Source organism: Enoplosus armatus, chromosome 22, assembly GCF_043641665.1.
Source record: "Enoplosus armatus isolate fEnoArm2 chromosome 22, fEnoArm2.hap1, whole genome shotgun sequence".
Lineage (NCBI taxonomy): Eukaryota > Metazoa > Chordata > Actinopteri > Centrarchiformes > Enoplosidae > Enoplosus > Enoplosus armatus.
The window spans coordinates 7,537,930-7,558,457 of record NC_092201.1 but is presented as its reverse complement, the minus strand read 5'-3'; the positions used below and the strand labels follow the sequence as shown (position 1 = coordinate 7,558,457).

General features: G+C 37.3%; 1 protein-coding gene across 1 annotated transcript in view; it reads left to right on the top strand.

The window, feature by feature from the left end:
- The window catches only part of col7a1l (collagen type VII alpha 1-like), a 48,716-nt gene that overhangs the window by 14,169 nt on the left and 14,019 nt on the right, over positions 1 to 20,528 (top strand). Inside the window, exons 18-75 of the mRNA XM_070928948.1 lie at positions 27 to 146; positions 634 to 780; positions 1,511 to 1,783; positions 1,981 to 2,120; positions 2,540 to 2,663; positions 3,496 to 3,639; positions 3,753 to 3,940; positions 4,399 to 4,479; positions 4,778 to 4,795; positions 4,893 to 4,919; positions 5,120 to 5,185; positions 6,189 to 6,269; positions 6,371 to 6,397; positions 6,672 to 6,716; positions 6,837 to 6,911; positions 6,997 to 7,092; positions 7,378 to 7,404; positions 7,614 to 7,667; positions 7,854 to 7,925; positions 8,025 to 8,084; positions 8,314 to 8,349; positions 8,466 to 8,510; positions 8,683 to 8,718; positions 8,909 to 8,953; positions 9,724 to 9,795; positions 9,889 to 9,921; positions 11,011 to 11,082; positions 11,212 to 11,271; positions 11,367 to 11,402; positions 11,542 to 11,622; positions 11,851 to 11,886; positions 12,040 to 12,084; positions 12,515 to 12,586; positions 12,799 to 12,834; positions 13,149 to 13,175; positions 13,372 to 13,410; positions 13,493 to 13,555; positions 14,194 to 14,232; positions 14,349 to 14,393; positions 14,508 to 14,540; positions 14,847 to 14,912; positions 15,144 to 15,188; positions 15,328 to 15,363; positions 15,445 to 15,471; positions 15,563 to 15,634; positions 15,805 to 15,867; positions 16,126 to 16,143; positions 16,227 to 16,262; positions 16,349 to 16,387; positions 16,470 to 16,505; positions 16,600 to 16,734; positions 16,940 to 17,038; positions 17,178 to 17,381; positions 17,648 to 17,755; positions 18,776 to 18,820; positions 19,265 to 19,333; positions 19,691 to 19,747; positions 19,857 to 19,901. Of these exons, the coding sequence (XP_070785049.1) occupies positions 27 to 146; positions 634 to 780; positions 1,511 to 1,783; positions 1,981 to 2,120; positions 2,540 to 2,663; positions 3,496 to 3,639; positions 3,753 to 3,940; positions 4,399 to 4,479; positions 4,778 to 4,795; positions 4,893 to 4,919; positions 5,120 to 5,185; positions 6,189 to 6,269; positions 6,371 to 6,397; positions 6,672 to 6,716; positions 6,837 to 6,911; positions 6,997 to 7,092; positions 7,378 to 7,404; positions 7,614 to 7,667; positions 7,854 to 7,925; positions 8,025 to 8,084; positions 8,314 to 8,349; positions 8,466 to 8,510; positions 8,683 to 8,718; positions 8,909 to 8,953; positions 9,724 to 9,795; positions 9,889 to 9,921; positions 11,011 to 11,082; positions 11,212 to 11,271; positions 11,367 to 11,402; positions 11,542 to 11,622; positions 11,851 to 11,886; positions 12,040 to 12,084; positions 12,515 to 12,586; positions 12,799 to 12,834; positions 13,149 to 13,175; positions 13,372 to 13,410; positions 13,493 to 13,555; positions 14,194 to 14,232; positions 14,349 to 14,393; positions 14,508 to 14,540; positions 14,847 to 14,912; positions 15,144 to 15,188; positions 15,328 to 15,363; positions 15,445 to 15,471; positions 15,563 to 15,634; positions 15,805 to 15,867; positions 16,126 to 16,143; positions 16,227 to 16,262; positions 16,349 to 16,387; positions 16,470 to 16,505; positions 16,600 to 16,734; positions 16,940 to 17,038; positions 17,178 to 17,381; positions 17,648 to 17,755; positions 18,776 to 18,820; positions 19,265 to 19,333; positions 19,691 to 19,747; positions 19,857 to 19,901 (4,016 nt within the window). The remainder of the gene's footprint in view (positions 1 to 26; positions 147 to 633; positions 781 to 1,510; positions 1,784 to 1,980; positions 2,121 to 2,539; positions 2,664 to 3,495; positions 3,640 to 3,752; positions 3,941 to 4,398; positions 4,480 to 4,777; positions 4,796 to 4,892; positions 4,920 to 5,119; positions 5,186 to 6,188; positions 6,270 to 6,370; positions 6,398 to 6,671; positions 6,717 to 6,836; positions 6,912 to 6,996; positions 7,093 to 7,377; positions 7,405 to 7,613; positions 7,668 to 7,853; positions 7,926 to 8,024; positions 8,085 to 8,313; positions 8,350 to 8,465; positions 8,511 to 8,682; positions 8,719 to 8,908; positions 8,954 to 9,723; positions 9,796 to 9,888; positions 9,922 to 11,010; positions 11,083 to 11,211; positions 11,272 to 11,366; positions 11,403 to 11,541; positions 11,623 to 11,850; positions 11,887 to 12,039; positions 12,085 to 12,514; positions 12,587 to 12,798; positions 12,835 to 13,148; positions 13,176 to 13,371; positions 13,411 to 13,492; positions 13,556 to 14,193; positions 14,233 to 14,348; positions 14,394 to 14,507; positions 14,541 to 14,846; positions 14,913 to 15,143; positions 15,189 to 15,327; positions 15,364 to 15,444; positions 15,472 to 15,562; positions 15,635 to 15,804; positions 15,868 to 16,125; positions 16,144 to 16,226; positions 16,263 to 16,348; positions 16,388 to 16,469; positions 16,506 to 16,599; positions 16,735 to 16,939; positions 17,039 to 17,177; positions 17,382 to 17,647; positions 17,756 to 18,775; positions 18,821 to 19,264; positions 19,334 to 19,690; positions 19,748 to 19,856; positions 19,902 to 20,528) is intronic.

Below are 20,528 nucleotides of genomic sequence, written 5' to 3'. Positions count from 1 at the left end.
TCTGTTTGTTTGTTTTTCTGTTTCAGTGGATCTGCCCAAAGTGAATGGCTTTGCGGCTCTGAACACTACAGACAGCAGCACTATTCTGAACTGGACACGTGTGGCTGGCGTCTCTGGATACCTTCTCTCCTGGAGGCACATCTCAGGTCAGTTGTCACCCTTAATTTAGCATCACGGCAACATTAATGCAATTTTCAGTTAAGTGGTTAACCCAAAGTGCATGTATAGAGCTCTGTCATAAGCACTGTTTTGTTTGAAAGTGGCAAAGGTATACTTATTTGAATTAATTCAAAGTACAGTGTGACTCTAATAGTAATCAATTTTCTTAATTGTCCCCAAGGGATTGAAGTGGATATGAAGCATGACAAATTTGGTTGCATTGTGTATTGAGTTTCAGCATAAGCACCCCTTTGTTAAAAAGGGAAATGTTAAGAAAAACATAAGCAATATCCATGTTTTTTCATAATTGCTCACTTTGTCTTTGGCAGGAACTGGTTGTAATTTTAGTAACAGTCTGATATGAGTGAGTGACAGTGCTGTGTTTGATAGATAAAATAACCTGTGGTTCTTTATTCCTGGAAATTAAATCAACTGAAATGATTACTCTCAGTTATTTTTTGTGTGTCTTTTCAGTGTTGGAGACTAAAACAGAGACCCTGGGTGTTGGTTTCTCCTCCTACAAGATCAATGATTTGCTGTATGGAAGAACCTACATTTTTACCATCAGACCTTTGTATGGAGAAGTGGAGGGCCCTATTAGCACTGTGTATCAGAGAATATGTAAGACATTACTTCAATGGTTTGAATCTCTCTCTGGCATGCCTACAATATAATTTAAGTACACTTAATATGCATCTGTATTTTTCCACTCATGTCATAATGAATGTATTGATTGATTATTGTGTTAAATGCTCTTCTTTAATCTATTCTTACTACAAGGTAAATCCACAGTGACTTAACTAATATGAAATATGGTGGAGATGTCTGACCTAAACAAAATTTTGTTAAATAGTGATGTACGCTGGGAAAATATTAAAATTACATTTCACCAAAATACAATATATACAAAAAGATAATACAAATTTAATTACAAAACGTTATGCACATATTTCCCTCTCATTCTAAACTGCATGAATACTACTATCTCTGAAACACATGTATTAATGAAATAAAGAAATACCTGAATTTAAAAGTTTAATAAATCGCTTGGCCCTCAAAAGCTATTTTTGGCAACTTGTCACTAGTTTGAAACCAGCTAGTTACTAAGAAGTTAGGAAAGACACACAAACTTCAGTAATGGATTTAAGAAATGCTGGGGCAACTCAATAATCAAGCTTCAAAGTTTTAAATCCTCAGAGAGCCGTGCAGCTGCAGTTTTCTACTCAGCAAGGATTCACTCCTTAGAATCTTCCTTTGCCATATCCTGTTTGTAGCAAGCATCAATGACTCTGTTTCCCCTTGAGACCTTTAGGTTTTTTAATCAGCTATGTTATGGCTCTGTGCATCCCAGTGGGACAGGATCCTCCGGTGGTGACAGTCCGTTCTGTGCCAGCCACAGCCGCCCCCCATTCTCCTCACATCACGACCGCCTCCATCTCCAACGCCACCATCACTCACACGGCCACCAGGACCACCCGCCACCCCATTGCTGTGCCACCGACTAAATCCATAACCACCAAGAAGCCTCAGAGTCAGCCACGTGTCCCTGAAGCCAAAGAGGCCGCAGTCAACCTCGTTCGATTAACCACATTCAGTGCAGGGACAACAACACCACCAAGACCAGGTATTTTAGAGAGATGACCGGCTGCTTCATACATAGATATTGCTCAAGTTTTATGTTCTATAGTGTGAATATTCAGCAGCTTAATTAAGAAATAGTGTGTGTATAGTTGCTACATGATCAAACCGAGTATTGGCCTATTGTACACATTCCAAGGTGAACATGTGTTTAACGTTTGTTTGTTTTTGTGTTTTGTTCAGTGTGTGGTAAGGCCAAAGCAGACATAGTATTCTTAGTGGATGAGTCCTCCAGCATCGGCGCTAACAACTTTATTAAGATAAAGGACTTCATATTCCGGGTGGTCACCTACTTCCCTGTCATTGGTTCTCAGGCTACACAGGTTGGTCTCTCAGTAAAAACCTTTGTTTTATCTTGTTCCAGCTTGATATTGTGGTGATGATGTGTCTTGAGGTGTACTTTGGTCTCTTTGGCTTTATGTTGGTTTAGTGTGGTAGGACAATTACAAACTGGGCTGGACTGCAGTGGTTTTAAATGATAATAGCTGCTGCAAACTGTTCCAGCGAGTCTTCTGTGCAAGGCCAGCACCATTAGCAGGAAGAAAATGTGCATTTCTTTCACCAAGTGGGCATAATCTGTCTCAAACATTGGCAGAAAGGATAAACAAGGCACAGTGCCACATCGCTTGTGATTGGCTAAGTAAAGAGTGGCCACCAAGGAAGAGGCACCTGCCCATAAACATGAAAAAATATGTATAGCATGTGATGATGATATGTATTTTCTCCATTAATCTTCTCTCAGATAGCTGTGGTTCATTACAGTGATGAGCCTCGTATTGAATTCCGTCTAAATGACTTCAAAGACAGAAACTCTGTGCTCCGGGCGCTTAGAGCTCTGCGTTATGGAGGGGGCAACACCAGAACAGGTTAGTGGCACTCACACAAATGACGCACATTTTTTGCCTCTGTTTGCCACCTGTCATCAGATGGCAGATTAATCCTGTAGCACTATGTAGGTCCCCCTGTTGATGTTACAGGCTCTAACAGCTGTCATGAAAATAAAATAAGCTATTCTTGGTCCTTCCACCATATAGATGTATTAATGCTGACTGCTGATATAGCTAGTAACATGTGAGATGATCTTATCAAAGAAAAGTTTCACTGCTTAATTGCATTTTTTTCAATAAACTTTTATATATTTATGGAAGAGCGGAGCAGTTTTTCTGTGAACTTGTTTAAAGTTTGGAGTTCACAAGACCTTAAAGTGATCATTTTATACATTTCCCCTTAATGACTAATTATAATTCATGAAAAAATAATGGATTAGTCGTTGTTGTTTATATAAGGTATCTTTTAAAAATAAACGTAAAACCTACCTCTTAGGCTTGCTTTTGATTGGAATGTTTTATGGCCATTACATAATGGCCCAAATTATTTATTGTATTATATTTATGTATTGAAATGTTTTTATTATCTCTATTGTAATTTTCTTTTATCTATTTCATTGGTTTTTATGTATTTTATTGGTTTTATTATTTTACTTTCATCATTTCTGTATCTGGTTTTCATTAGTCTCAAATAATTGTTGTTGTTTATATTTATATATCTCATTGTCAGCTTGTCAGTCATCTGTAATGTGTTATGAAAGGTGGGAAAATAAACTTTGATTTATTGATAGATGGTGTGCATTGCTTGCACTGGCCAAAAATTATTATTAAATTATTATTATTTTCTCTTAATACTTTTGTGCACTCTCAGGAAAAGGCATCAGTTACGTTCTGCAGGAACTGTTCAAGGAGTCTCTGGGGATGAGGCAGGATGTTCCCCATGTTCTGGTTCTGATTACAGATGGCAGGGCACAGGATAATGTGGTGCCACCCTCCAGAATTGCACGTGCTCTGGGTCAGTAAAGGTTATTGTAAAACCTTCAAAATGGTGTTTAGGAATATGTGATACACTTTAAATACCTGAAGGTTTCGCCTGCATTCTAATGTTTTGAATCTGTTTCTCTATAGGTGTCAGTGTCCTGGCAGTTGGAGTTTATAATGCAGACATTGAGGAGCTGAATAAAATAGCAGCACCCACCAGCTACAAAAATATCTTCTACTCACCAACCTTTGATGATTTCCCTTCCATTGAGAGAGAATTTATCAATAGCATTTGTAGTGAGGAACTCCTCTCCGAGTTCAAACTGCATGATGAGGCAAGAAAAAAACAAAGCAAAACTGTTGTCCGTCTAATTATTTTCTATCTTTGTTATTGAGATATGTTACAGTTAAATCAGACTTGTGATTTAAGCTAACCTTTACAACTGGCACAAGTGTGTTTTAGGTGATTGAAAGCTCTCATACTCACTATACTAAAGGTTGCACACGTAAAGTAAATGCACCTAGAAGACATATAGGAGAGGTCTGGAGACCTCTGGAGATGGTTGGGCATGCATAGTTTAATTACATAGATGTAAATGTAATCACTTTTTTAATTGACTCTCAAAGACTGTCGGTGGAAACACTTCAGCAGTCTTGACTTCATTTTGACATCAGAGGGGTGGAGTGTGTGCATTACACAGCCATCTCTGCCACTTTAATCTATATTATCAGTTGTTTGCGGTATCTTTGGTCAGTCCATAATGAATACCTTTTACCTTGTCTCCATGTTCAGATTGCTCAGTTGGACACCCCGACTGAAGACCCAAAGGGTCTGCTAAAGCCAGAGGGTCCCTGCCCCTCCAAGTGTGTTAAGGTTGGTACTTTAGAAACAAAATCCAACATTTTTCTCCCCCTGCCACTTTTGCCATTATTGTTATCACCAGTATAATTATCATATCAGTCATAGTGCAACCAAATGTGTGAGAGGGTACAAATCAAGACACAATGTTCTTTGCAGCTCGATGTGTATTTTCTTTATTTGCATCTTGGTTTAAACTCCACTGACAGGTGCTGGCATTAATCTGAACTTCTCACATTAATGATGATTTGATTAATGAGTTCTCTCTCTTTAATCATCAACAATTAATCATATTAATTGTCTGTTCATCCAGGGCCAGAAAGGGGAAAGGGTGAGTTAAATGAAATGTGTTAAAGATTAAATTGATTTAGAAATGTATGCAAAAGCAGTGTTATTTATTTTCAGTGTTCTTTCTCTCATTCTTTCAGGGAGATGGTTCGGGTTTTGGAGGTCTGGTATGTTTTATCAAATTATCTTCTCTACATTAAGCCACCTGTTAAATGATAATACTATGTTCCTACTACGACGTTTCCATTTTCCACTGTCCTCTCTCTGTCCTGCATTAATGTAACCTCACTGTTATTCATTAAATTTTATTGTCTTTATTATTAATTTAAGTTTTAGAATAACCAGTAGTCTTTTTTTGTTTATGTAGAGATTTAGGCAAAGCCCTGGGCAGTTTGATCCTTTCACTACTTCCAAAGGAGAGACGGGAGAAAGGGTAAGAATCAACATACAAAGACAATACACACAACCACCATTGTCATCATTACCATCATCATTGATAATCACTTATTGTCAAGACTACCTTACCCATCTGCTGTATCTGTTATACATTTTATTATATATGTAATATGGACAATACTATGTCATACAAGCGTAAACATAAAAAAGCTGTTTATATTTGGTCTGCCTCCAATGTGAAAAATAGTAAAATATGTTATGTTAAAATATGATGTTGTGCACCGCAACGACTACAATTTTGATTTAATTAAAGTTTCTACTGTAATGCAGTCGTTGATGAGCAGTAGATGTAATTACATAGGTACAGTCACTGACAGGAAGGCTTCAGCATATCACACAAAAATGAACAAAAATAAAATGAAAAGGGGAGGCAGTAAGTCACTTTCTTAAAATGTATTGCACATTTCACCTCATTACAATGAGGCCCCATTTCCTTGTAAAACATTTTTCAACCATATTAAAAACCCTGTTTAAAATGCAGGTAATGCTTCAGCTTATGACATAACAGCTATCAGTTAACGGTTGTCGTAGTAACGATGGTTGCTGTAAAAAAAAAAGAAAGAAAAAAGCAAATGCTACAGCATCTTCAACATGTTGAAACACAAATATCTCACCTGTGTTGGGTATTGACAGATTCACAGGTGAATAGATGTTTGGGTGTATCTGATTTAGAAAGCAGATGTGCATCATTGAGCTGTTCACTTTCCAGGCAAACAGGTGGAAGAACAGCTTCAGAAATATGTACAGATTGGTTAAAATAAGAGGTGACCTACAGTCTGTATACTGTTATTTATTCCTTGAGTCAGTTACAGTAAATGTTAACACATCTGCAGTGTCCTCATAGCGCCGGTATATGAAATTATTGTTGTAATTACTTTTCATCCAATCTCATAACCTTGCTGTGGCTGCATGGATGAGTGTTGCTTTGTAAGTCTATTATTTTATTTTCAAGCACCGACCATAATGTTTTAAAATGATAGGGACCTTCTGGAACAGATGGTATACCTGGGTTGCCAGGACGACCAGGAAGAACTGGACCCCCAGGTTCTGCTGGCCAACGGGTAACTAAATTCAGAAAACACACTCACACTGACCTGATTATAGTTTATTTCATTTAGGTCTGACTCTTGAAAATTATATTTGTTTTTGTGTTTTTTTCCAGGGCGCTACAGGTATTCCAGGCGATATGGTAAGATCAAAATAAAAAAGTTATGAAAGAAAACCTTTTTATGGACCATTATGTATTATGTATGCTAAAAAAAAACAACAACAGCTAAATGAAGGTATTTAATATTTGGAGTATTATCCATCAGCATTGAGCAACATTTATTTGTCCAACAGGAAGTTTTATATTCACCATTAAATGTTTTTTAAGTATTGTTTGGGCATTTTTGCCTTCACAAGATAGGTTCAATATGGTTTATTCTTCTAATAATCATTGTTCCCCTTTCTTTCCATGGCAGGGTCTACCTGGACTCACTGGTCCAAAGGGGCAGAGAGGAGAGAGAGTGAGTCTAACGTGTATTTAATTTAGACTGATTGCTTTCGTCAGAGATTTGAGCCCATGACACATTTGTCTACTGGATTTATCTACTTTTGTGAGAGGGATTTTTTGTGTTTCCACTCAGGGAGAGCCTGGATATGTTATCGCTGGCACGGACGCAAATTTCGTTCCTGGACGAAAAGGAGAGCCTGGATCTTCAGTGAGTCCTCAAAAAAAGACTCTTTTGGAGTTTTTTCAACAGTGATCTTCAGGACAACTCAAATATTATTCACTGCATCTTACAGGGTCCCCAGGGACCTCCTGGTGTACCAGGGGTTAATGGATCTCCAGGCCTACCTGGCCAGTCAGGACCACCAGGGGCACCAGGAATATCTGTCAAGGTAACGTGGATCAGATTTATGATTCAAAGTAAAAACACTGTCGCAGCATATTGGCATCTCCCTGTTAATGATATGTACTGTTTTAGGTATTGCACGTGTTTGGGCCTTAACCTCACATTGTACTGATGATTGTTTTATGGTAAAAGTATCACGGCATCATTTTACATCATGTAATGTCAGACCAACCTACAGTATTCAATATAAAGTGTCATAAAATGCTTAAACATGTTTTGACAGCCCCAAACATAGTCGATCAGAGTTGTTTTTACTGTTTTTACTTTGTAGGGAGATCCTGGGGAGACGGGAGCAAAAGTAAGTATGAAGGCAGCTTTGAATCCCTTTATTAGTCTTTTTAAAAGGTTGCACTGGAAAATGACATTTATAGCTTAAATATCATGCATCGTAAATTTTGTCTACTTGCATATTAAGCCCACGTTTAATGCCTTCGAATCAGATGTTATTAGTTATGAAATATGCTTTGATTCATTTTTATCTGATAATGCTTTCATTATTTTTGAAAGGGTTTACGTGGGAAGCAGGGTGTGAAAGGAGACAAAGGAGAGTCGGGAAAAGATGTAAGCGCATGGTTGATAAAATTATTGGAAGTGCCAAAAGACATTGTATAACGCAAAGTTTATTCAGAGCTGAACAAAATAATTTGCATAATTTTAAGGTTGTTTTTCTCTCTTCTTTGTTTCTTTCTTGCTATCTCTCACACACAAACTCTTGATATATACACACACACATGCAAACTACTGTAGGGGATTGCAGGTTTGCCTGGTCCCATTGGCATCGATGGGGTGTCAGGTTTACCAGGTCAGAAAGGAGAGAAGGTAAAAGTGTTATTAATCAAGAAATTACGACTTGACCAGTCTACTTGAAATACATATAAGAGTATAAGACTGAGTAATGGGTCTGATACATTTTTGCAGGGTGAAGAAGGAATTGGCATACAAGGTATTCAGGGTCCTCGTGGAGAGCCGGGGGAGAAGGTACATCAAAATCAACCATAAATATATAGTATTAGTATTATAAAAATAGTATTATCATTTTATTTTGAGTAGAATACAAACTTCAATCATGGTTCTGAAATTAAAAAGCCATCTGGCATAATGAAAGCAACAAGCTAATTGTCTTATGTGGCAGATTGTTAATGGGGAACAGGATTGCATTAGTATGAAATCCCATTTTTGTTTCAGTGTTTGAACTATTGTTTTGCAGGGAAATATTGGCTTAACAGGACCAGTTGGCCCAAAGGTAACAAACATGAAAAATACATTTGAACATGAAATAGTCTGTTTACTATGAATGTGACATGTTTTTGTTAAAATCTGTTTCTAGAATAATATTTGCTATGTAATTTATCTTTTAAGGGTGATCTTGGAGAGCATGGCATCCAAGGAATCATTGGACCTCGGGTATGCACCTCCTCATTATCTCCTGTTCATTAGCTATCGATGACTTCCTGCATAAGAATGAATTCCAGCTTAGTCTAATGAGATGAAATCAAACCTATTTAACTAAGGGTGAATATTGTGTAAGAATCAGTGATGAAAGGATTCAGAGCCAGTGATTTCTTTTTAAATGCAGGGAAAGAAGGGGTTCAAAGGGGAGCAAGGGGACAAGGTGAGTTCATCCCACACACATGTCCACTCTCTCTTCATAAGGCTTAAAATATTCGCTGTATAATTCATATGATAAAGTGAAAGAATCTATTTAATTCAGTCAGGCTAATAGATGTTTGAATAACACAGGCGTCACACCGGAATAAAAATGTGTGTACGCCAGTGTTTAATTAATATTTTTGTCTTTTTAGGGAGAACGAGGAGAGATGGGACCAATAGGACCACTAGGACCCACAGTGAGTGAGGATTACATTTTATAGAAGTAGACAAATATACATTATATATGTCATTTTTTATTTATTTTTGTTTTGCATATTGCACTGCACATTGGAACACGTCATAATGTCCCACTAAACAAACATAGTCCTAATTGCTTTAACTCACTCACCTGAGCATATTAAAATTCAATTTCTAATTCATTTTTGATTACAAAGAAAGCCTGAGGCAGATACACTGTTTAATAACTGGTTTCTAATGTCTCCAAACAGACATTTAGATTGATAAATTAACAAATAAGGAAGCCGTTTTGTTATGAATTTTCAAGATTAGGCTCTATCAGAGATGGTTATGATTATATACAATCATGAGCCAAATTGTCAAACCTCAGTGGATATCTTTCGCAAATGGGCCATTTTGTCCAGCATCACTGATTTTTAATTTGAAGCAGTGTAGTCCTCTGGAAGAGACTATCACAGAAACTGTCGTCATGAGGACCATCTTCCTGTTATTTGTAATACATTTCGCATTTTGCAATTCAAACAGTTTTGAACATAACCGCTAATAAAATGCTGGAGTGATGTGTATTGTTTAGAGGGTATTTTAGAATTTATGATATCTGAAAGTAAATTGATAAATAACACTATTTTGTTTTGATTTGTTGGTTAGTACAAAATATAAAGTAACAGCTGTTGTCAGAGAGGCTTGGTGTTACCTATCAATCGTAACAAAATCGAATACAGAATTCAGAAATAATATAAAAAATAATTATTTACCTTGATTTTTCCAGGGACTGACGGGGCCATTGGGGTTAAAAGGCGATGAAGGTCCAAGAGGAGCCCCTGGAGATCCTGCCAAGGGTGTAAGAAAACTTTTTCACTCACTCACTCATTTAAACTCTAGAAAAATAAGCACTTGATGCTCACACTCTGTCTTCTTTTTCCCATCTCAACAGATAATTGGCCCAACTGGAAAAAAGGGTGCCAGGGTAAGTAACCAAAGTCAGCCTTTTAAACTTTATTTATTTTTATCCAGGAAAAATTTTATTTTATATTTTATAAAAATTATTTTTCTGTGGCAGCATGCACCTCCGTGGTTCCCATATTTTGGCACATCTTTTAGCTGTGTAGCACATCCACATTCTTGAAGATCCCAGGTTTTGTTTTACACACGATTCTTAGCTGCAACTAAGGTAAACAGAGAATAAGGCAAATGTTAAAGCCATATCACATGATCTTCATCAGAGAGTTTTCCCAGTTGATAGCAAAAAGTACTACATGTTCACATTACTCATCCATGTTGGCTTAAAAGTTGAGATTCAATGTTCATTCATAAAAGATTGGTTTCACTTGACTTCTTTGATTACATTTAAGTTCTTTGTGTGATTCCTGCAGGGCTCTGTGCAACCTGGCTAGTTAAGAGTGATAATTCAAAATGTGCTTTTAGCCGTCAAAATGCCCTTTTAAGTTGCTTCAGTTCCAGTCAGCTATGAGCTCTGGATGTTTAATTTTTCTTTTATTGGATCCACGTACTGAGGTTTGACTCAACCAATAAGATTACTCATGCCTCCAGAGAAGCTGTGCCTCTGAGAAATATTTGTGTAATTAAAACTTGCAGTGGCCTCAATCTGTTGGCCACCCAGCAGCTCAACTACAGGGTTTGACAAGTTGTTGAGCGGGAAGAAAGTGTTACTCCCTGGTTAGGTTTTTCCCCAATTAGTCCAAAGATTTAAACTCTTAGTTGTTTGCCTAAATTTACCTTAAAATAAGTCCGTCAGCCAGAGAGAAGTGATTCTCTTAATGTTTTATTCTGTCGGGACAATGTTAATTAATTGTTCAGGGTATTCTTGCACACTCAGACTCAGTCCTCTGGGTCCGCTTATCAAACACAATTAAGATTTTCTCTCATTAGCTTTTGCAGTGGGACCGAATGCTCCGTTGAATGGGACCTCTTTAATCTCAGTCCACGGGGTACCATTTAAAGTGAAGAGTTTTGTTTTGAAACTGTTGAGATAATTTGTCCTGGTGACCAGAATCATGTTGATTGATTCTGTGTATGTGTGCGCATTTTTTGTCAGGGAGACATTGGTCCAGTCGGCCTCACAGGTCCCCAGGGAATAAAGGGTGAACAAGGAGTCAAAGGAGAAAAGGTTAATAATGAGAAATACTGTACATTTTGTCATTTTTCTGATTTCCTAATATGAGAATAGAGCAAATAGCTGTTGGTATAGAATAACTGTATGTAAAGATGTGGGTATGGTTTGTTTCCATGTGTACAGGGCAGTCCAGGTTTTGGGATTCCAGGACAACGGGGACCAAAGGGAGAAAATGGCGAAAGGGTGAGTCACCTGACAAAGTGAAATCACTCATTTAACACTTGTGATTTATTGATTGATTTATTATATTTATGTTTTATTATTTTCGTCATTCACAGGGAAATGTTGGTTTGTCTGGAAAACCAGGACCAAAAGTAAGTAAGAAATCTGACTATTTTGCTTATAGCTGCTCTAATCAATATTTTATATGAACAAAAAAAGACATTGATTTAATACTGCTTTTATTATGTAAAGGATTCTGTGTATTTTATTGAAAGCCATGTGTTTGTCCAGGGTCATGATGGCTTTAAAGGTGACAAAGGGAGTATTGGATTACCCGGCAATCCTGGAGAACCAGGATTAAGAGGTAAAGATGTAAGTAAATCCTAAATGGCTGTTACAGCAATGATACAAGTTGTTTGTACAATACAGCGTAGTTCAAATACATTTTCATTACGAGGGTTTATTTAGGTGAAAACTAATAGTATTAATTAAAACCTAAGACTGAGAATAGAATATGATGAATGTCTGTTAAAGCTCTGCTTGTTCCCTTTTTATTTGTATTGTAATATTGGTGACAATTACTGTTGACTTTGTGTGTAGGGAGCACCTGGAACTAAAGGAGACCTAGGAACTAAGGTACAATCAGCATGTTTACTTGATGCTTTTGTTTGTTTTGTTGGTCAGCGATGTTGCTTATGAGGTTAGGTTGTTCAATGATGATTTATGATCAACACAGTTATGTACTAACTTTATTAACTTCAAGTGATAACGTCGTTTTGTCTTTCACAGGGTGAACAAGGACCACCTGGAGAGCCTGGTGACAGGGGAATAAGGGTATTTCTTTAGTGTTTTCCAAGAATTAAGGCAGAAATAAACCAAAAATAAAAAAGTAAAAATAATACACATATAAGTATACATAAAATACCCCAAAAAACAACAACAAAGACAAAAGCTGTCTTTTAAAAAACATGTTTGTGTGGCTGAGTACGGTGATTGCAAGTCTGACTAAAGAACTAATTATCTTTCTACTCAACATCTGTGTCATAAAAACAATAAGCAGGGCCTCATCAATAGATTTAAGGGCGCACTCTGGCACATAATGGATTAAAATGTCAATAATATAACAAGTAGCAGCAATTATACACATATTTGCTCACAGCAGCATTTAATTTTGTATCTACTGTTATTTCACTTTAAGGCTGTTGATCTAAACAACAATGCAAGGCTATATGCTCTTTTTAATCCCTTTGTTAATGTTGATCAGGGTCCACTTGGGTTACCAGGGCGACCAGGGGACCCAGGAGATAAAGGAGACCCTGGGAAGCCTGGCCTGCTTGTAAGTTGTTTGAATTTCTTTAAAAGAAGATGACTACACCTTGTAATAATTATGAGTGCGCAAGTGATTCTGATTTCTGATAAAAAGATAAAAAGACTTAAAATATTTATTTTACTTTGTTCTCTGTGTCGGTTATGCCCATAAATCACTGGAATGTTTCAGCTTAAAGTGCAATGTTTGAAGGTAACCTGTGATTTTCTTTTTATTTGAAGGGTATTGATGGGAAGAAAGGCGACAAAGGGGAGATTGTATGTTTGTATTCTCCATCTCTCTCTCATTGATGAGCATGTTTATTGTTTCTCCTGGTTGAAGCCCTCTGATCATTCTTCTGTGTCAGTCACCATGTCACATCTTCACAACCTGCTGCCGTCCTGTGACTTCATGATTTATATTTTGATATGTTCAGTAATTAAGTTTGGCTTTTTGTGTGCGCCACCCTTCAGTGCACCTACTATTTTTCCTTTGTGTTGCAAATATGGATAGTGTTGAGCAGTGTGACATTTTAGATTTTAACTATGTTTTCTTGTGCTCTTCTTTTGATCGTGCTGCTGTTGCCACAAAGGGAAAACCTGGACCTCCGGGACCACAAGTAAACAAACCTCTATTATCATTTTTGACAGCTTCTCATCAGTTCAGCCATGTTTGACAAAGGCACTCGTTGTAACGAAGCTCATAACAAAAAAAAAAAAAAGCACCACTCTCCCATAAGACCATGGAAAATGAATGTCTGTTCTCAATCAGCTGAAATTGTGTGTCAATTAGCATTTCTCATTTTGTCCTACCAGATTGTTGCAGACAACAACGTACTGACCAGAGTGATTAAGGTAGTACAACATGCAACATGCTGTATTTTATTCAGTTTTTTCATTAAGAGAATTTAAATTTCTCTCCTTTCCTTTCCTTCAGGGTGAACAAGGAGAGTCTGGTCAGCCTGGTTTGAGAGGAGAAACAGGTCTGCCTGGACCAAGAGTGAGTAACCTATCGCTTCCTTCACATGTCACAAACATATATACTGCAGGTTCAGAAGCACGCTGACCATGACTACCATCAATAGAAGTGCAATAAACAACATAGAACTGAAACAATTAGTCTATTACCTGGTCGGTCAATTGACAGAAAAATTTACCTGCAACAATTTGGATAATAAATTAATTGTTATTGTCATTGTCATTTTTCAAGCAGAAATACCAAACATTCTCTGGTTTCAGCTTCTCAAATGTGTTTATCTGCTGGTTTTCTCTGTTTTATATAATAGTAATAAATATTGAATACCTTTGGGATTTGGACTGATTTGGACAAATAAAATTTGAAGACATTACCCAAAGCTACTTTTTGAAATGTCATAGACTAAACAATTGAGAAAATAATTTGCAAAGTAATCAGTGATGAGAATAATGGTTACTTGACAATAGTTTGCCCTGATTGGATTACTTTCTAAGTTTAAAAGTATAGTATTTTTGTAGTTGCTATCTTTCTAATCACTTAACTGACATAACATTTTATTGGAGTTCAAACTTTTGTAGGAGACAATAATAATTAAGCTTTCTTGAATCTCTTTAATCATCCCAACATTTATATATTTAAGTATTATATTTATTTCTCCACAGGGTCCAGAGGGGAAACCTGGATTACCAGGATCATCTCTGGTACGTATACATCTTTTAAATTGCTTTTATTGTGGTGTGGTACTGTTTATATCAGTGGGACTTACATTTGTTTATATATGTGTATGTGATGAAATATATAACTGTTTCCTCTGCAGGGCGGTTCTGGAAGAGATGGACTTGATGGTTCACCAGGAATGAAGGTTATACAAAATTGTGCACACAGTTTTATTTGTATTTTTAAAATCTGCCTATTTGAATTGCATTGAGCGTTTACAGTATGAGCTTACTCACAAGATGTTTCATGATAATTGCAGGGTGATCAGGGACAAAAAGGAGATCCCGGTCCGGTGAGTGCATTTTAACTCAGTTCTTTTATTGCACTTTCATTTTCATGCACCCATGCACATGTTTTATGTTGAAGAAGAAACATGATTTCATTTTAACTGTTGATATTGCTTATAAACATAAGCTTGAAACTCAAACGCAGCTGTTTACTGAAGCTATGATGATCTCTATGGACAAACACAAATGTCTCAAAGTGATTCAGAGTTTCATAGTGTAGTTGACCCTCCCCTTACATCCTCCTTAAAAGATGTCCTGTAAGTATACTTACTAAATAAAAGGTTTGTTTTTGTATGTGTGCCTGTGAACAGAGGGGAGATAAAGGAGACCAAGGCCGGGTTGGGATTTCTGGAATGCCTGGTTTACCAGGAACTCCTGTGAGTATCACTCTGAATCACATGAGGCTGAAAGATTACCTATCCATCCTTTATATGTCTCTAATGGTGACAGTCAGTCCTGGAGTCTACATTCAAGCCAATATAACAAAATATACATGTATTGTTGTGTCAGGTGTGTAATAAGCATGAGCCTTCTGTTTTTCCACCATAATAATCAATCAGAAAAATATCTCCAGAGATTGTGGTTGTTTTATTTCCTCCGCTCTACAGGGGAAGCCTGGCATTGATGGGAAGAGGGGCTTGCCAGCAAAAGATGTGAGGAACATTTTCATCCAGCAATTACAGCGCAATGCTGTGTGATACCAACTGGATTATTATTATATACTTTTGTGACTTTTTTGCTAACAAAATTGAGATTTTCAATTATTAAAATTAAAGTATTTTGTTTTTACAGGGAGAAAGAGGACTAAAAGGAGACGACGGCAAAAAGGTCCTTAAAATGTATTGCAATCAACTAAAACATTTGTAAAGCTATTTTGAATACACATTGTTAACTTTCTTCTCATTCCAGGGGGACAAGGGAGATGCAGGTGCAAATGTAAGCAGTTTTGAGATAAAAAATAAATAAAAACATTATCTTTGTTAGAAAACTGAGGTTGCAACTTTAGAGCGTCTGTCTTCCTTCACAGGGTAAAGATGGGAGTAAGGGGGAACCAGGACCTCCAGGGTTGCCGGGTAGTCAGGTGCTTGTCACTCCAGAGGTAAAGATAATCACCTGCATTGTTTAGCGGTGTATTCAATGTTCTACCTATCATCATTCTCACCGTGGCTCATTTCTGTTTGCTGGTGATTCAGAAAAACATTAAGCAGGTCCCTCTAGACCAGCCTGGCAGCTAAAACTTTACTGATTTTTACGTGGATCTGTTCTCAGGGCGCCACCATTGACGAAATCCGACAAGCATTTCCAATCCCAATGGGTCCTCCAGGAGCTACTGTGAGTTTAATTCTTATACACAACATGTTTCTAAATATTTTTAGCTTGTGAATAATGGCACATTATTATAGCTGTAGCATGGCATAATTCATATTTACCCTGCACGGCATCTGAGTCATCACTCAGCGATGACTATAGTGCTTTTATTGTGGGTTGCAATGAGTTGTGCCAGTATCTGCGAACAGATATGGCAAGCTTGATGTCATGCATTGTAGATGCATGTTCCAATGTCTTGCTCCTCTGTTTCTGTATGTTTAGGGTTCACCAGGAGTGAAGGTAAGATGGGGTTTATACTGAAACTCAGCTATAACTAAAACTAGCCAAATATTGGCTCTGTAGCTCATTTGTGTTTTTTGCAGGGTCATAAAGGAGAAAACGGCCTGAAAGGAGACAAGGTAGTGCTCCAGTGTTATCAAAAACATATATATATTGAAATGGAAATTACACTATTTTCACTGCACTTACTTTAATGTTTCCGCAGGGTGATGCTGGAGCTCCTGGGAAATCTGTTGAGATGAAGGTGAATACAGGCTGTAGTAATTCCTCCTCTGGGATACGTGTTCTCATTTTGCGCCTTGAATAATGTTTTTCCTCTTCTTTAGGACATTGAAGCGATGTTTGAAGCCTACGGTATAAGGGTGAGCTTTGAGCATGACATTGTATACATTTTGAGGTTGACAGAGTTTCTAATTGTATCCCAGTTTGACCTTCTCAATAAAAACTTTTTCTCAGCTGCCTTTGCTGAAGGCTTTGATTGACAGGCTGCTGCAGGATGGAATAGAGGAGCTGCTTCATGTGCTCGGCACCTCCAGGAAAACAAAAGAAAACACACAAACTCACACCTCCAACGTCATCACTGAGTACACAGTACGTAAACTCTTGGAAAGAAGCGTGTAAAAGTTTTTATAATAATTGGCGAGTCCATATATGTAATCAAATTCTTTCAAGACTTCTCAACTTTTTTAGTCATTTGTAACCTTTATGTCATTAAACAAAACATCACAACATTACCAAAACAAAGGGCCGTGAAAAATAAAATGAGGCTTGTTTTGTTTTGGTTTGTGTTGAACAGAGTTCAGTGAAGTTTGACCTCTCCGGCCAGCCGTTGTCAGAGTTGGACACCATTGAGGACTCCGATTTAGATGGACAGCTTCCAGAGTCCTTGTCAGTCGTACGTAACCTCAAAATCTCCCTCTTGATTCTTAAAATCTTATTTTCCTACACCCACTGTGTATGTATGGTGTCACTAATGTGCTTCTCCAAAACTGCATATTCTCTCACTTCCACTAATTCTGTCTTTTCATGTGAAGGACCCTTTAAATGAAACCGCAGAGGGTCCTACTTTATGGACTGTCACCACACTGAACGGAGAGCAGGAGCTCGACAGGACTGAGACCAAGTTAAAGGGATCCAGAGGGAAGGAGGTAGTAGATGGGGACAGTGACGGAGCCTCTTCACTCAAAATGAATCTGACTGCAGTCAATTCTACTTTCAATTATACTACAACCCAGGAGGTAAGGACATCTTACAATAAAGTATTCCAAGTTTAAATGTATAATTCTACTAAACTGTTGAAAACATGCTGAGTACATTAGACATCTTTTTATTGTTTATACAGAGATGGTTTAAGATCAGCAACATTTGAAATTAAACGGAGTTCTTCACGACTGGCAGCTTTTAAATGTGAACTCAGTGGGATCACAGTCAGACACAGTTTGTGTTGTGTAGAATTTATGTTCTGCTGATTACAGAACGATAAAAGTTCAAATGTGCACGTCAGACTGTTTCAGGGTTACCAGAAACTGTGGTGGAGACTGTTCTCCTCAGTCAGGAAGAGTCTCTGAAGAAGAACTCAGGACAAAAGAAGAAGAACAGGGAACGTGGGAAGGTAAAGCCTGGACCGTTAATGTTAATCAATGACGGCTTTGCTTCTGACTGATCAAAAACAAGCATGAGTATTGTTTCATCTAATATATTCAACATAAAACAAAAAATACTCCTGGGATAATTTTCTTAACAAGTATAATGATGTTTCTTGATCGTATGTTGATAACTTAAACTTAAATGTATTATTTAAATATCATACTAGTATTGCATGTTTTAGCTCACCCGTCCTGCCTTCCAAGTATTTACTGATTTCAGTTAATGCCGCTACAGTATGAACATAAACTTACAGAGACTTGAAACTTGTTTTTTTGACAATGTTAAGTTATTGTTGCTTGGTAATGCAGATGGGAGCAGGGGCTTTTTTGAAAATGTCTGTAGGTGTTGTTTAAGGACACACAGACCTCCGGGAGTTGAAGCACTAAGATTACGTACCTCAAAAAAGTCTCTTTTTATGTTTCATTATGCATTTGTTCCTTACATATAGAAATTGCATTGTGATTAATTACATTGCACCTGCTGAAAAACAGAAATACTGCCATGACCCAAAATCAGTGGCTGCCTGGAAGGAAGGACATCAATCTAGGCAAGGCAATTTTATTTATATAGAACATTACCATTCCAGGTTAACTAAAAGTGCTCAACATTAAAGTGCATGAGACATGAGGATATGTCAGAATCTAAGATTAGATAATCTAATCAATTTATGGAATGACTCAAAAAATGGTCATCAATAATGTAAAGTATATTTAATTTGTAATCAATGAGCTGAAACATGCAAAACTGCCAGTGTGGTTCTGTACAAATAGGTCTAAACCATTTGGTAACTTTAACACTAAGGGCTCCTAAACATCTTTTATGTAAAGGTGTTACATTAATATGATATTCATTAACGTCTTACTCCCCTCTTAAAAATCTCCCTCATCTCACAGTATCAACTCATAGTTTCATACTTGATCATCAACGTCTGACGCATGAGAAACCTTTATCTTTTTTTCTCTCTGACTGTGAACTTCTTAACCAGGGCAAAGGAAATAAAGGACGACATAAGAGGCAGAGACAACGCCTGGTAAATGTCCTTGAAGGGGTTGAACTAAACCTGAAACTTAACTTCGCCTTTGCCCCCAACTAAACGAAAAGAAACTAACACAGCCATCTCACCCTGCAAAACTTAAACACATGGCTAACATGACATTAACATAACTTTATTTGTGTAGAAATAACAGCTTTAGTACTAAAATATAATAAACATTTATAATAAACTAACATGTTTTTAATAATACAAGCAGAATTAACCAGTTATTGTCTACATGGTGTGGCTAGTAAAACTAAAAGCATGCGTTTGTCTCAGCGTCCATGTGCGTCTCATTATATTGATAACAGATTTGAACATTTTGATTAATGGGTTGCTTTGTAATCGCTTCGCATTGTTGTCTTCCAGCCATTGACACAATAAATTATGATCTCTAACAGTATCTTACTGTAATTCTTGTCGTGTCTCCTTTATCTAAAGACAAGTGAGGAGGACAAGCAAGACGAAGAGGAGTTTTATAACGGTGAAGAATACAGCTATGAATACGAGGTGGGCTGCTGCTGCAAGGAATGACTAATTTGTGAACTGTGGGAACTTCGATTTAACATGATGATTGGTGACGTGGGGTTGTTACAGATTTGGAGCGTTGTCGTAGTGGGTGCCTTCTTGTTAACAGACCTGTCAAACTCATAATCAAATGTATTTTTTTTTTATAGCAGCGTCTCATCTGTGCCCACACTAAACGCTGGAGAGAGTTGATTAATGACACACCCACTACCTGAATTAATTATTAAGAATAAATTAGTTTGTCATTACAGCCCACTGCATCTGCACATAATCCACTGGAATGTCTGTAGGTTGTGAGTATTTAAAAGTTATGATGATTGGGGGGTTTTTTCTAAACAGGAAGAACTTTCCACAGATGACCCCTCGGTCTCTCTGGAGACGAGAGAAAACAAACAGGTACATTTGCTTCAAACAGCATGATCTCATCTGTTTCAGCTGGGTTGCAGTTAAAATGTTATGATTCATTTTTAATGTAAAATGTGTTCCATGTTTTTATCATATGCAGCTTGAAGTGCAAACGGATGAATTCCCCCATGCAGTGGATAAAAAGGTGAGCATTAATAATTCTGTATCGCAGATAATAACAAAAACTCATTCACTGGTGCAGGACTGTACTCTGATAGAAAGGGAGCCGAGACAGCTGAGCTCAGTTATGTGCTGCTCTGCTGTACCTGAAGAAGTAGAAGAATAACATTTATCACACATTCGTCCTCAAGCATCCTCCTCAGACACTACACTTAATGTATGATGTCCTATAAAATGAATCTGAAACACACCAATTTAAGTATTTTGGTTATTTTAGTGATCAGCAGTTTCAATTTGAAGAGAAGTCCAAGAAAGAACAAAACAGATCCTCATCCCAATACACCTGTTGACAGTACAGTGCAGGAAAGTCTGACAAAGAAAAGTTACCAAAATAGGGAATAATTGTCCATGCATGCCAAGAAATGCTGTTTCTCCAGTGTCTATAGCAGCCAGAGTGGAAATGTCCATACAAGCTGAAATTGTTAGTCCACACTCACGGGCACATAAATCAGCATACAATACTTCAGCCAATGGGACCCCAGATCTTCACAAAAGTACCTAATCATCAGGTTGATTTACATTCCCTCAAATTAAACCTTTGAGCTCTAACCATTAAAGCCTTTAATACATTTGATGTATGAAAAAATGTGAA